This window comes from Sarcophilus harrisii, chromosome 1, assembly GCF_902635505.1.
Source record: "Sarcophilus harrisii chromosome 1, mSarHar1.11, whole genome shotgun sequence".
Lineage (NCBI taxonomy): Eukaryota > Metazoa > Chordata > Mammalia > Dasyuromorphia > Dasyuridae > Sarcophilus > Sarcophilus harrisii.
In genome coordinates, this window is record NC_045426.1 from 44,144,924 (window position 1) to 44,160,422 (window position 15,499).

A 15,499-nucleotide genomic window follows, 5' to 3' on the forward strand; every position below is an offset into this window, starting at 1 on the left:
TCTTATTTTTTTTTTACCACTTTCTCACGGAAAATTTGCAACTCTCCCCCCAGAAACATTATGGAGGGGGGGGATGATGACTGTCCATTTTGCTTAGGGGTGATAATAAGCATTGTGGGAAAACTGCAGTTCAGTTTGTTGACCTTTTAATTTGTAATGTTTTGTGTGTGTTTGTGTTCTCAGAACTGCATAGCTACTCATGAATCCAATGGCATTGACATAATCACAGCTTTAATCCTGAATGACATCAACCCTTTGGGAAAGAAGAGGATGGATCTTGTGTTAGAGCTGAAGGCAAGTTGTAATTGCACAATAAAGGAGAGAGAGCTGGGGAGATGCAGTGTTCTGTCTCAACTTAGGAAGTCATCTCCCATGAAAACAAATTAGAGACCAAAATAGGAGTTCTGAATAAAATGCAATATTTCCATCCCTCTCTTCTAAAGACCTGGACATCTCTTGCTTAGTCCCATGATGTGACCTTCTTATGTAAAGCAGAAACACCATTTTACATGTCATTCTAGAACCAAAAGCAATGCTTCTGACAGCATCGATCTCAAACAATGGAAATTCCATTCTTGTGATGATATCTGATATTTTTCCCCTTGTTTGGTCAGTGGAGAGATAATATACATCACATTATTGGGGGATGGGGAGGAGGCAGGTGCTTCAGGTTGGCAAAGACTGCTTTGAGTTACCTAGATTTTTTTTTAATATTTTATACAAACCTTAGGACACACTAGGCATTTAATAAATGACTTAAAATCATGGCAATCATAGCATGATAACTAGGGATGTACCCTTAGTTGCCTAACTAGGTTTGCCACAGATAGCTTTCACTAAATAGCAGATCTTGAGGTAGAAGCGATATTTTAGTCACCTAAAATAGCCAAGTGGTCCCAATGAATTGAAGGTATGACCCCAAAGTGTCAGCATGATCACCTCAGCTCTTAGATAATCTGAGAAAGGAGCAGTGGTCTCTATACTGTGCTTATTAGTTTGCAAAACTTTCTGAGGGAGAGGGAAGTAAGTATTTCAGGGATTTCTTGATATCTCTGAGAGTTTTAACTTGCAAATCAACTTGATGTCGATAATGTACGTTTTTAAAAAAAAAATTTTTGTGATTTAAAACAAAAAATCCTTCTAAGAGCACATTTCCTATATAATTCTTATCCATATTCAGGACATGTTGTAATTTGTTCCTGTCTTCCCCTCACTGGTTCTCAGGACTTTTTAATTATCTTGAGCAGTCCTGAAACTTATGTGAAGCACACAGCAGAGAAACTGCTCTAACTCTTCAGTAGAAGTATGTCACAGGAAAGACAGGTTGTTAGTAAAGGGTTTTGACATTGAAATATCTCCTTAGGAGTGCTAAGGTCCTGTTGTTTTTCCTTCAATGTTTAAAAAAGAATAATTGGAAGCAGTAGTTGACAATTTTTAAAATATCATTTTAGAAAGCTTTTTTTTTGCCTTCTGGTCTTCCTAATTAGACAAATTGCATTAAAAAAAATTTTAGCCTGAATGAAACAGCAAATTATTATTTCTCAGCTTCTAGTTTTCCATTTATCAACAATCTGAATTGCAAGCAGCCAAAATTAATTGAAGATTTGAAGTACTACCAGTCAATGTTCAGGGGGTTTTGCTTATAACAAAGTTAATTTTACCTATTAGCGAAGACTGGGAGTATTTTTCCCCCCAAAGAAAAGGCCATCATTTGGCAAAACAGCAAATTGGTTGAACTGGCAAGGCAGCTTTTTGTCCTGTATTCTAAGACCAGTTGTGAAAATTAGTGTAAGACCAGGCTCTGAAATTAGGCCAACCCTTAAGAAATCTAGTATTTAGGCAAGGATGGATTTAAAGCCAATGGAAAGTCTAATTCAGGCGTTGCTCCTTTTCTCTGTTGATACTAATGTGGAATGGTCATTAGAATATTAGTGATTAACCATTTTTAATAGCTTTTTATTTACAAGTTATATGTATGGGTAATTTTACAGCATTGACAATTGCCAAACCTTTTGTTTCAATTTTTCCCCTCTTTCCCCCATTCCCTCACCCAGGTGGCAGGTTGACCAATACATGTTAAATATGTTAAAGTATAAATTAGATGTAAAATAAGTATACATGCCCAAACAGTTATTTTGCTGTACAAAAAGACTCTGAAATAGTGTACAATTAGCCTCTGAAGGAAATCCAAAATGCAGGCGGGTAAAAATAAAGGGATTAGGAATTCTATGTAATGGTTCTTGTCATCTCCCAGAGTTCCTTTGCTGGGTGTAGCTTATTTAGTTCATTACTGTTCTATTGGAACTGATTTGGTTCATCTCATTGTTGAAGATGGCCACATCCATCAGAAGTGATCACCATATAGTATTGTTGTTGAAATATATAATGATCTCCTGGTCCTGCTCATTTAGTGATTAACTATTGATTGGAGAAATGCAAATTAAAACAACTGTGAGGTACCACCTCATACCTCTCATATTGCCTAAGATGACAGGAAAAGATGATAAATCTTGGAGGGAATGTGGGAAAACTGGGACACTAATGCCTTGTTAGTGGAGTTGTGAACTGATCCAACCACTCTGGAGAGTGATTTGAAACTTTGCCCAGAGGACTATAAAACTGCATGTCCTTTGACCTAGCAGTGCTATTACTGGGTCTGTATCCCAAAGGGATCTTAAAGGAGGGAATAGGACCCACATGTACAAAAATGTTTGTAGCAGCTTTTTTTGTGGTGACAAAGAATTGGAAAAGAAGTAGATGCCCATTACTTGGGGAATGGTTGACAAGCTGTGTAAAAATGAACAACAAGCTGATTATAGAAAGGCCTGGAAAGATTTAAGTGAACTGATGCTGAGTGAAGCAAGTAGAACCAGGAATACATAATAACAGCAAGAATGTGCAACGATCAACTATGAAAGGCTTGGTTCTTCTCAGTGGTTCAGTAATCCAAAGCAGTCCCAATAGACTTTGGACAGAAAATGCTATCTGCATCCAGAAAAAGAATTAAGGAGACTGAAGTGTTTAATTAAATCAACACTTGCTATGATCACTTCTTTTCTCTGAGTTTTTTTTTAATCCCATGGTTTTTCACTTTTGCTCTGATTTTTCTCTCCCAACATGATTCACAAAGCAATGTGTATTAAAAATAAATAAACTTACAAAAAAGAATAAAAAAGAATCCTAGTCATTAGGATAACAAATAGCAATCACTGACATTTACAAAGGGCTTTAAAATTTGTAAAGTACTTTTTCACCTTTGTCATGTTTGAGCCCCACAGCAATCCTGTGAGATGGTGCTGCAGGTATGATTCTCCCCATTTTACAGACAGTCTGGGAAGAGTTGATGACAGTTCTTTAAGGAAGTGAATAATTTTTTTGTATTATCTTTTAAGACCACTCTCTTAGAAATGGAAGTAGTTGAGTTCTCCATAAGCAGTGTATAGTAGCTGAGATATGTCATCTTTACATCTACATTTAAAATTCTTTTCTTAGGTAGAGCTGCCTTTATACTGACTAGGGCTATGCAGAAACTTGGCCCAGATTATGTATTTTTTTAATGTTTCTGTGGGCTGGAAGTCACGTGAATCTAGTTGAATATGATCTTTACCCATGGGTCAGCCATATAGTATAGAAAGTTCACTCCATGGCATTATCTCCATGGAGTAACAAAAGAAGTGTCAGACTTGCCCATTTAACTAGGATGTAAATCTTTCAGCAGCCTTTGATCTATTTTTTTTTTCTTCTCTTTTTTTTCCAACTAGAATAATGCATCTAAATTGCTTCTGGCAATCATGGAAAGCAGACATGACAGTGAAAATGCAGAAAGAATATTATACAACATGAGACCAAAGGAATTGGTAAGCGTACTCAGATTGTGCTTGAAATATTTCCCCTACTGACTGATTGAAGTCATCATGTAAACCCCTTAGTAGCAGTTTACTTACTTTCACCTCAAAATATTTTGCATTTCCCCATCTCTGCACCTTTGCTCTTTCCTGCTAAAGCTGTGTCTGTTGAGGTTCTTACTTCAATGCTTGGATCGAGCCAAGATCTCATCCATATCGGTACTGCCTCCCACAATTTTGTTGTTGACATTTATTTATATATGTCATATGTGTGTGTGTGTGTGTGTGTGTGTGTGTGTGTGTCATATAAAATGAGACATTTATTTATATGGGGCTCATCTCCCCTACCACATTAAGAATTCTGTCTTATTCATCTTTGCACAGTACAGGACTTTGTATATACCAGGTACTTAGTAAGTGTTGAATTTGAGTAAGGAAAGAGTCCATTAAGAAGACAAGCAGAAATGCCCAGATCCCTGGATCTTCAGGGAAGCCATCAGAATCACACACACAAAAAAAATAATAATAATAAAATAAAATAAAATAAAAGATTTGCATCTACTGTCTTGGGCAAAGATTGTAAAAGATCTCACTAAAGTGATGGCAGTCTGCCACCTTTCTTTAGGTCTGCTTCTCTAACTCTTCCTGTAAAAGCACTTTTTAAATAATTCTCTTTTTCCTAATCTAGGCCTGTGACTACATGGAGTAGTATCCTTGCACAGTGCAGAAAAATCCAGCCTGGTGCCAGTTCTCTTTATGTAACTGGAGGTGATCTCCATCAGTTCTCTGGTGCCATAATAAGTGATCTGTATTATAAAGAGAATGTGGTTCACAGATATATTTTGAGGAATGATGAGAACTACTTGCTATGATTTCTGAGGAGGAAAAAACTCTCACCCAAATTTGAATTAATGTGGAAAACTGAGACTAGCAAGAAGCTTTGCTTTTAAGCCAGCCCTTTCATTTAATGTTAAAGTTGGGGTTAATTCCTCGTTCAAGATTGCCCAGGGAGTAAGGATATAAACTCAAGTCTCTGACTCTCTGTTGATAAGATAGAGAACCTTATTGTTTGTGCTTACAAATGTATCTCTGAAAATGTGACTGATTTATTTTTAGTTATACCCACCACTTTTGATAGGGCTCTCAGTTTTCTGAGGTCAGAGTGGAAGGGAGTGCTCCGCAGATTTATGTGAATGGTTTAATAATGGCAAGGTTTAATAAAAGGCCATGGAGAGTAAGGCGAAAGAACTTCTTCCATCCCTGCCTCCCATTGGGCCGACAAGAAGGTCTATATCAACTCCTGGTCGGTGTCCCCTGATTTATTAAATTATGAATGATGGAGCCTGACATAGTGGAAAGTATGGTATGTGAGCCCCTGGTTGCCAGTTGCCCCCTTGTGGTTAGAGAGTGCCAGTCCTTGGTATACAGTACATAAAGAATATTTGTCCCTTCTGTTAAATTCCCAGTTTTCTAGAATTCAGGAACCAGACAATTCAAGTATTCATAACCCTTTTTGGGGTGACATTCTCCTAATTACAACTGAAAAACAGAATTAACTAATAAAATGATGTGAATTTATTTTTTAAAAAATTGTTTTCAGGTTGTGCCCTGGGATCAGTAGAAATTCAGCCCATTCTCCATGTTCTATGTCCAGTCTTCTCTGATTGGTTAGAAATTTTTTTTTTAGTGATAACACTAAGATCCTTTTGTCTTCTGAAGCATTAAAGATTAATACCTAGTACAATTTTTGCTTTAGTTGTTTTGTATTCCAATTATTTGAATATAAACCATACCTCTGGGACAAATACGATGATTCAGTAAACTAGAATATTTATTTAACCAAAATATCCATTCTTTAACATGCTGGGGGAAATGGAAGTTTAATTTATTTTACCTTAGGGCATCTGAAAAATGAACTGAATTGATTAATAATATTTGTTGAATTGAATTAGCTAAAATACAGACTATAGCAAAAAATCTACTCATCTTTATAGTCAGTATGAGGTAGGCCTCTGTTTTCTCCATGCAGAAAATCTATTTTCTTGCCCTGACCTATAGGTGGAAGTCATCAAGAAGGCTTACATGCAAGGTGAAGTGGAATTTGAGGATGCAGAGAATGGGGAGGATGTTGCTGCATCTCCCAGAAATGTGGGCCACAACATCTACATTTTAGCCCATCAGGTAGGATGGACCACCCCATAAGCACCTCTCATTTGCCAGGGCAAGCTGTTGTAAAATGACTATGAAGAGCCCTGCTTTGCTTCACTATACTGATTGGGAGCCTGGCCTTTAAATCTCTTTTAGCAAGTTGACCAAAGTTGGTGACTTCTGAGATTTAGAATTCTACTTTTTGCATTTTTAAACTATAGTATGTCATTCCCTTCTTAAGAAATTTTTGTATCCTTTTCCTTTCTTTCTAGTGCTCTCTTAGCTAGAGAGTTACAAGGTTTTCTGAAAGTACTGGAGTGATCGTTTCTTAATTATCTAAAGAAATAAACTTTAATTTCTTATTTCTTTGGAGTTCCTTGGCCTTCAGACTTCTGACTCGTCAGTGGTTTTAGTAGTATATAGTACTCTGTACCCAGCAATGATGAAGTCAGTTTCTCAACTGGAGCACAGTTTTGATTTGAATTTTGATTTGATTTGTTTTGATTTGAAGACAGCCTTCCCCAATGTTGGTATATCCGTTCTGTTCTGAAGCCCTTTCTCCATCTCTGGTGAGCATCCCCATAAGTGTGCCTGGTGGATAATTACTTTTCCCTTACCTTTCACCTGAGTAATCCAATTAGACTCGTTATCCCAAAGTATTGGGACAACTTGTTGTTCCTGGGATATGAGATAATGACATTGCACAGACTGCTGGCAGCCCCTTAAATGATAGACATATTTACAATGGGAATGAACTCTTTTTTTTTTTTTTTGCATATTGCTGGAGGTGAATAACAGACAATCAGTATTCTGCTTTTTAAATGGAATTGAAAATATGGAAAAAATGGAAATGAAAATATGAAAAATGGAAAATATAGTTCCCCCAGGGAGCCAGACAGTGTCACCACCATTATAAAATAGCATTTCTCTAACACTATTTCTCCCCCATATCCTTGTTTATCAGCATCTAATCATCCAAGGGAGCTTTCAAAATGTTTAGATTAGAAGAGAATCTAAGAGGTTGTACTGAAAATTCTTTCCCCTGCTTGGCTAAATAAGACAGGGGCAAAGCAGGATTCAGCGTGGGCAAAAGTGTTCCATACTCTGTTCTGACTGATTCCCAAAATAAACTTTGTGTACATTGCACCTAGTTGGAATATAACAAGTCTCCCATCACCTTTGCCCTCCTTCTAACAACTTTGCTGGTTATTATATATTCTTCATACCAAAATTTGAGATGAATAGATTTATAATTTATAAAGAGAAATTGTGTCTCTCCTATTCCTTCTTTCCCCACTCCCCGCCACCCCGTTCTTCTATTCCAGTTGGCTCGACATAACAAAGAACTTCAGAACATGTTGAAACCCGGAGGTCAAGTAGAAGGAGATGAAGCTCTAGAATTCTATGCCAAACACACAGCACAAATTGAGGTAAGGGGGAAAAAAAAAAAGTGAGCTCAAAGTTGTTTTAATTAAAGGACTTCAGAGGAACCTGAAAATCCATTGTCAAACCATAGATTGATCTAAAAAGAGATCTTGAGATCAGATAGTCCATCCCTTTTGAGGAAACCGAGGTCAGGGTCATACAACTTGTTAATAGGGGAGCCCTATAGGAATCAATCCCAGGTCTTCTGAATGTGAGCCATGTGGTCTTTCTCTCACTGCATCATTCATCTTGGGGGTCTTTTAAAAGCTAACTGCTTCCCTAGCAAGTCAAAGGAGTATTAGCCAGCCTTTGATCGTGAGAAAGTAGACCCAGAGAACTTAGGGGAAAAATTCCCTCTTACTGTCAGAGCAAATATTAGAACCAGTCAATGGTCAAAAATATCTTTAGGTGATATTTCAAATATCTGAGCCATCTTCCTAAATGGAATAATTCCATTGACTCTTTCACCAAACCCTTATAGTCATGTTGACTGGGTGAGATCAATCTTGTGTGTAATAGCCTTGAATGGATATTAAATGATCTTTAAACCTATGATCATATGAGCCTGATTAATCTAATCTGATCCTCTGAAACTTGACTGAGATGATTGCCTTAAACCAAATAGAGTCCTCATCTGTTAGAGTTAGAAAGGACCTTAGAGACTTCTGCCCAGCCCCTTCATTTCAGAGATAAAGACACCAAGTCCCTAACAGGAAAGGGACTTGCCGAAGATGCTGTATGATATGCCCTCTTGCCACTGGACCACTCTGCCATAAAAACTCCAATTGAAGAAAAGCATTGTTATACAGAGTTGAACAAGCAAGCCATTTTAATTTATTTTGTTATCCTTACTTATAGATAACAATTAAATTTGAAAAAAGTATTGAAAAATTTGCTTAAATTTGAAAATTATATTTTAGACTACCATGGTTTATCTAGTATTAAGGATTAGAGTGGTTCTCAAACTTTTGTTTTCAGTATCTTTATCCTATTAAAAATTATTGAGGATCTCTCCAAAGTGTTTTTTTTAATCTGGATTATATTTATAGACATTTACCATATTGGAAATAAAAACTATTTTTGAATTTGTAGACCCTCTAAAAGGGTTTCAGAGATCCCCAGGATTCTCTAGACCATACTTTGAGAAACCACTGTTTTAAGGTAACAAAAAGTATCCTTGGATACTGACTCTACAATCAACTGGACTCTGCTAAGTGAGCTTCTTCCATTATTTTACCCAGGTTGACTCTCTCCAGGTGTGCCCCACCTTCCCTTTCTATCTTCTCTTTCTATATTGTTCCTTTCTACTCCACCCTCTTGAAATGTTACCTCTCTGAGGGCAAGGACTGTTTTGGTTGCTTGTATTTGTATTACCAGCTTTAAGCCCAGTCTATGGCACATAGTAAACACTTAATAAATTCTTTAACTATCTGAAAGAATCTGACCATTTGTAAGATTTCAGTGAAAGAGGTGAATGTAGAATGCAAGCTCCTTTTTTCTTTGTATCTTCAGCACTTAGCATAGGGCCTCAAACATAATTCTTGGCCTAATAAATGCCTGATCATTAATTGATTGATAGTCCCTTTATATTTTGCCCTGGTTATACGGTTCTGGATATCCCATTTTCAGAAGGACATTGACACATACTGCAAAGTATCTGAATGTAGGTAATCAGGATGGTGAAAAAATGATGGATCAAGGATGCATCGAAAGAAGTGGAACTTTTTAGTCTAGAAAAGATTTATTGGCTGGTGGGAGGTTATAGCTGTTTTTGAGTATCTGGTGGCTATTAGATATTCTTGATTATATCCTGGGAAAGAACTGTATGTGGTAGGTACAGGATCAGATTTTTTACTTGCTATAAAGAAAACCCCCTAGTTATCGGTACTTTCCAAAAATGGAATAAATTGATTTGGAACTTAGTGAGTTCACTGTCACATGAAGTCTGGATGAACCCCTGTTGTTCAGATATAGTTTGAACTCCATAGCACTAAAGTCCCTTTATCCCCAAGGTTCTAGGACTCATTGACTTCAGGTACAATGCAACTCTTGAACTTTTGGTGTATCAAGCTCATTTAAATATAAATGCAAAAGCAACCTCTTAATTCATTGGACTAAAATACTAACTTTCAAGTCTGAAGTTTATAAAATAATAATCTTATGGATTATCCAGAAATGCCTTTATGTCAACCCTCTTAGGACTCAGAACAGCCTTAGGTATTAAGCCCTTTAAGCATTAGAACCCTTTCTCTCTGCCTTCCGTAACACTTAATCCAAGATTAGAAATAAACAAATGCTCGACAAATGCCTTTTTATGATACTAAATTAATCATTTGATCTCACACATCTCTTCCAGATTGTCAGGTTAGATCGTACAATGGAACAAATCGTCTTTCCTGTGCCCAGTATATGTGAATTCCTTACCAAGGAGTCCAAACTACGGATATATTACACCACCGAGAGGGATGAACAAGGGAGTAAAATAAATGACTTTTTCTTGAGATCTGAAGACCTCTTCAATGAAATGAATTGGCAGAAGAAGCTGAGAGGTAGGTTAGAAACATTTGCACAAGTTGTTACGCTCATTACTCAACAACCCTGCAAGGGGTCATTAGGAAGGTATCACTGTCATCTTACTGTTGGGGAAGCCTACAAACTTGGGAAATGTCAGAGGCAGGACTTAGATCCAGGTCTCCTGAACCTCAAGTCCAGGCCTTTTGCCCGTAGTGGGCTGCTTCAGCAGACACAAAGGTCATCCAGTGCCTTGAGTTTCAGCATTTCAGAGGATGAAGTTAGAGACGAAAGCATGATTACCCCTTAGGGCAGAAGAGCTGTGGTCTACCTCTGAGTGCCATTAATACTTCAATTGAATTTCTCCCTGACAGTCTGTCCAGAATCCTGGTCAGAATCTCCTGGAAACATCGCATTATCCTTTATTTGGGGAAATTTGATTGAACAGCCCCAGAGAGGGAATAAATGCTACTTGCAACATCTTGCTTTTTAAAAATAAATGCAAGCATCATGTACAAAAAGAAACCAGGCTCTTGCATTCGCCAGACGAGGCTCTTGAGCAAGAAAGTTGGGTGCTTTCATTTCCCATTTATTAGCACACCTGCTAAGGAGACTCGAGTCTCTTCCCCCTTGCAGACTACCTTGGACTCCCGTAATTGTGTCATTTTATAGGCCGTGGAATTGTGTGCTGCATTCGATGTGTCAGAGCTAATGAGTGAGTCCCGTTTGAAACGCCTGACTATCAGATGAAAATTACATGTTTAAAACACTTTTATAGGGGCTTTCCCAGAGGGCTGCTCAGCCCGCGGTTTTCATTAGTTTTTTAATGTGGACCTTGAGCATTGACTGAGCACTTGGCACCAACTGGTGTGACAGACTTGAAAGGATTAGGCTGTGTTTGTATCTCTTAGTCTGCAACGGAGTTTTTATTGGAAAACTCAGGTCGAGGGTTTGGTTGGGGTTTTTTTGTCTTCAGGTTCTTTTGGTTTTCCTACAGTAAAACCTACTTGCCTCCAGGCGAGAAATGGGTCACAGAGGGAGCCACGTTTTTTGGTCCAGTCTCTCTTCAGTGTCTCCTTTCCCAGTGTGCCCACATGGGGAGCTTCACCCCTCATCCCCGTCCTTTGTATTCACTTTGTAGATGGTTTACCTATCTGTACACGTGAGGGCCACCCTGTGCAATCTCTTTGAAGACATAACCTCTGTATTTGTAGAAATTTCATATTCACACGGCCTCCTGAATTAAATCTCTCGAGTCTGAAGGACAGCTGAGGTCCTGCCATATAGGACCCAGAAGATTTGTCCTTGGATCACCGATTTAGGAGGTCTTATCCCAGCCTGTCCTATTTAGGCCAGCCCTCTATTTCATAGATGAGGGAAGGAACTTTGGATCGGTCCCAGAGGCTTAAATGGGAGAGCCTGGATTTGGACCTGGTAACTCTGAGTTCAGTGCTCCTTCTTATGTGGTCAGTGCCTTTTCTCTACCTCCTTCCCTCATTCAATTCCTTCCTCCATCCCATAACAGCAGAGAGATGAGGCAGAGCAAAAGGCTCCTCTCCTTCCTACCTCAGTCTCTTATGGTATTTTAACTCAATGCTTGAAAAGATCCACAGCTTCTTTAGCATATAAAGGCTATGGAAGTTCCTTCCAGTGGTACAGATTGCAATCCTTCCCCAACTTCTCACCCTATGCATGTGTCGGAGGCCCTGAAGGCCCCCTCATGTCTCCTTTCCTCTCTGTGGCCACCCCACCTCCCCCAGGCCACAAAGCATCATCCTGGGACCTACTTATGCCCACCTTGTGTCCCTCCAGTGACCATGAGCCAGCACTTAGCTGGGTAGGTAGGGAGTAAGAGGATTATTATCCTAATTTTTTTCAGGTGAGGGAACTGAGACACAGGAAAGTCCAGTGAATTATCCATAGTGTCAGAGCCCAGACTAGAGCCCATTTAGAATGATTCTAGGTTATGCTCACTTTCCACCACATGATATAACATCTCACTAAAGATCAGACTGAGTCAGAGCTCCTAAATCTCAGATCCTCCTCCATGATCCTTTGGGTACCTGCTTCCCAGGGCTGTTGTGAAGCTCAAATGGGATAAGGTTTTATTTTATAACCTTAAGCTCCTATTTACATGATGCTTGTGATTAACTGTATGTTCCTTTGTTTTTTTAATTTACATGATGGTTGTGATTAACTGTATGTTCTTTTTTTTTTGTTTAATTTACATGATGGTTGTGATTAACTGTATGTTGTGTTTGTTTTTGGAGGAGTCACAAAATCCTGTTTGGAAAAGGCACATTTGTCAACCTCTACAAGAGAGAGATGACCTTTCAGAAGGCAGTGGTTAGAGCCTTGGGCTGGAGTCAGGGAGACCTAAGTTCGATCCTTCTGCACACACTCAGTCGTTACCCTGAGCAGTTCATTTGACTTTTGCTTCAATTGTGAAACAAATAATAGCACCTAGCTACCAGCATTTTTATGGATACTCAAAAGAATATGCAGGAGCAGCTAGTTAGTGCAGTGGATAGAGCATCAGCTCCAAAGTCAGGAGGACCCGAGTTCAAATCTGGCCTCAGACAACGTAACACTTCCTGACTGTGTGACCCTGGGCAAGTCACTTAACCACAGTTGTCTCAGCAAAAAAATAAATAAATAATGAAGAATATGCAGATCTCATATTGCTATAGAAATGCTAGCTGTCATTACTGTTGTTCATCTATATCTATTTCTCCTAATAACCTATTATGACTTGATCATCTGTTTACTTATTAGTCATTTGTGAGTTACCATGGCAATCCATCATCTCATTTGATTGTCACAACAATCTTATGAGTTAATGGCTGTAAATACCGGTCTCCTCATCAGTCATTCACAAAGCCGTTATGAATGTGGCCATCATAGTAGAGAGAGTGCTAGATTTGGTGGTGGTGAGTTCAAAACCTACTTCATGCATTTACTCAGTAACCCTGAGCTTAACTGCTCTCAGCCTCCGTTATCTGAAAGTAAAAGGAGGTCGTCTGATGGCGATCCTCACCACCAAAATCTTGTGATCCTGTGTTTGCCATTGTACCCTGGCCAAAGGCTTTTTCCTGACATTATCCTTTTTCAATCTCTTTTGGGGAAGGAAAAAAAAGATCATGTTTCCTTTGTGCTTAAGCATAGCTACTGGTTGCCAACTGCATGATTTTAATTGGCTTCAAGACTACCTCCTGGTGAGAAAAAGGAAAATTGTGATTAATGACTTTGAATTAAACATGAATTTGCATGTTTGTGTGGGGAGGGAAGAAATCTATTCATTAGGAAAAAATCTTTTCATTATAATTGTATTTCTATCAGAAGCCACTTTTCCTAATAATAAACCTGTGGCAAACTTATTCCTAGCTCATTTATGTAACAGTTTTCCTGGAGGCAACACCAGACTAAATTGATACTTGATGCAGCTTGCTGATTACAAAGTTGGGATTCAGATGCAGGGGACAGCCTGTTAGAAGTTTTTCCTGGCTATTTTGACCACTCTCCTACCCTTAAGAATCTTGTAACTTGCATCATAATTATTTCATAGGCTCTTAACATTAGAGCTGGAAGAGATATTAGAAGGGGAATGGGTTCAATCTTTTAATTTTACAGATGGAGAAAATGAGGCATGGAGGGGGTAGGGGGGGGCTTACCCATGGCACATGGGCATGAAGAAGCAGAGCTGAGATGCAAATGTAGACCATCTGTTTGCTCCAAAATCAGCTTCTTCCTACCTTAGCAAGCTGCCTTCGGTCTCATCCCCTTACTTGGTTGTAAACTCCGTGGGGGCCTTTGTACCCCCAGTATCTGAAATATGATAGGTTCTTGAAACGTAGTTGAGTAAAATCACATAGTGGTTTGCCTTGGGAATTTTAAAATTCTCCCTTTTAATATCTTCCCTGTGTCTATTAGCTTTGAGCCCAGGATTATTGTAAAATTAAAAAAAATTATCGATAGGATAATTTTATTTATGAGTTGTCTTCAACTTAGCAAACATTGATTGATAAATATTTGTTGGGTTGGATTTAAGTGACTGCTCTGTACACAGCAATTTAAATGCTGAGGTGGGGATTATAATAGCAGCTACCTCCTAGGGTTATTGTGAAGTTCAAATGTGATCATGTTTGCAAAGCAGCATAATACCTGGCACATGGCAAACACCATAGAAATCCAGCTGTTATCAGCAATATGAGAGAGATAAAGATAAATAATATAGTGTCCTCACTGAGCTTATAGTCTGATGGAGGATGAGACGTGTTTGTACAGAGCTGTGATACCAGTTAGAAAATGATTAAATGCAAACAAACACTAAGTAACCTTAAATCATATGATCACCTATGGAAGTCATACTTTTGGCCATATTTTCCATTTTAAACAACTAATCCACAACCCTAAAATCATTATGTCTTTTAGGCTCACAGCAGCAGGTGCTAGAAAAACAGACCAACTCTTCCAAGTTTACTAAGTGCCCAGGGGAGAGAGAAATCAGGACAGAAATATCAGACCAAAAAAAAAATAATAACAACCCATTGTTGATCATCTGAAATAATGTAATTTGTTAACAGGTTTATAGGCTGTCCAACATTCCCCAAGCAGAATTTATTACCTGTACTTTCATCATCATGTCTGATGTTGGAAATCTACTAAGAAATCAGGGGTAGATTAGCATTTGAGAGAGACAGAAAATTTCATGTTGTACTTTAAAAAGAAAAACAAAAAAAAATGGACTCTCGTTTAATGCCATCGTTCCTCTCTCTCTGCTCCTGTGGCCGTGGCTAGATGAGACATGTTTCTCCGATCTAGGGCAAAATGCCATCAGCAATGCCAGGTTTTTCCCCCTGGGCAAATAATTCCTCCTTTTAAAATCCTCCCTTCCCCTCCCACCCAAGAGCAGTAAATTTAAAGATCCTGAACCGAATTGATAGAGTAAATCTTTAACTTGAGCTTGACAGAGTTCAGAGAAGGATGCCTGTCTGGTGTGCCCGCCCTTTGTGTTTGGAGGTAACTAATAGCTTGTCACCATCTCCAAGTACTGGTGCTGTTTGAACCGCTGGCCTTGGTAGAAAATGTGGTCTGCCCCTCCTTTTGAAAGCCCTGCACACTTTTCAGCACAAATGAAAAAGCCAGCAGATTATTAAAACATCTCTGACTGTGTCTCATTAAGATATAACTTCATTATTGGGAGGAAGCTTTGGAAGACATGGCCCTCTTACTCTGGGCTGATTAGCAGGTCATTTGATTTGTTTCTGGCTGCTGTTCTAAACTAAATGATCATTCCATTGAAGAAAAATATGATTGAATTCTGCTCCCATATATCCTATACTCATATACAGAGGAGGGAAATGAATGAGAATGTATTTTGGAAATTTTGCTTCTGGAATCACCAAAGAGACTGAAGTTCTTCCTATTGTCTATTTTTTATATAACATCCTAAATTAGGCACTATTTAACACTATTAAACATGGTATCCCTAAAGAAAATGGGTGAGTATATTGTGATTAAAAATGTATTCAAAAAAGCTGCATAATAAAATGGAAAGAGCTCGAGGCTTA

At 38.4% G+C, this 15,499-nt stretch overlaps 1 protein-coding gene across 11 annotated transcripts in view; it reads left to right on the top strand.

The window, feature by feature from the left end:
- Positions 1-15,499, top strand: part of ITPR1 (inositol 1,4,5-trisphosphate receptor type 1) — a 386,707-nt gene that overhangs the window by 305,082 nt on the left and 66,126 nt on the right. For all 11 annotated transcript variants that reach the window (XM_031954255.1, XM_031954269.1, XM_031954258.1 and 8 more), the window contains 5 exons: positions 184-294; positions 3,762-3,857; positions 5,904-6,026; positions 7,319-7,423; positions 9,775-9,967. In XM_031954255.1, coding sequence (XP_031810115.1) covers positions 184-294; positions 3,762-3,857; positions 5,904-6,026; positions 7,319-7,423; positions 9,775-9,967 — 628 coding nt within the window. The remainder of the gene's footprint in view (positions 1-183; positions 295-3,761; positions 3,858-5,903; positions 6,027-7,318; positions 7,424-9,774; positions 9,968-15,499) is intronic.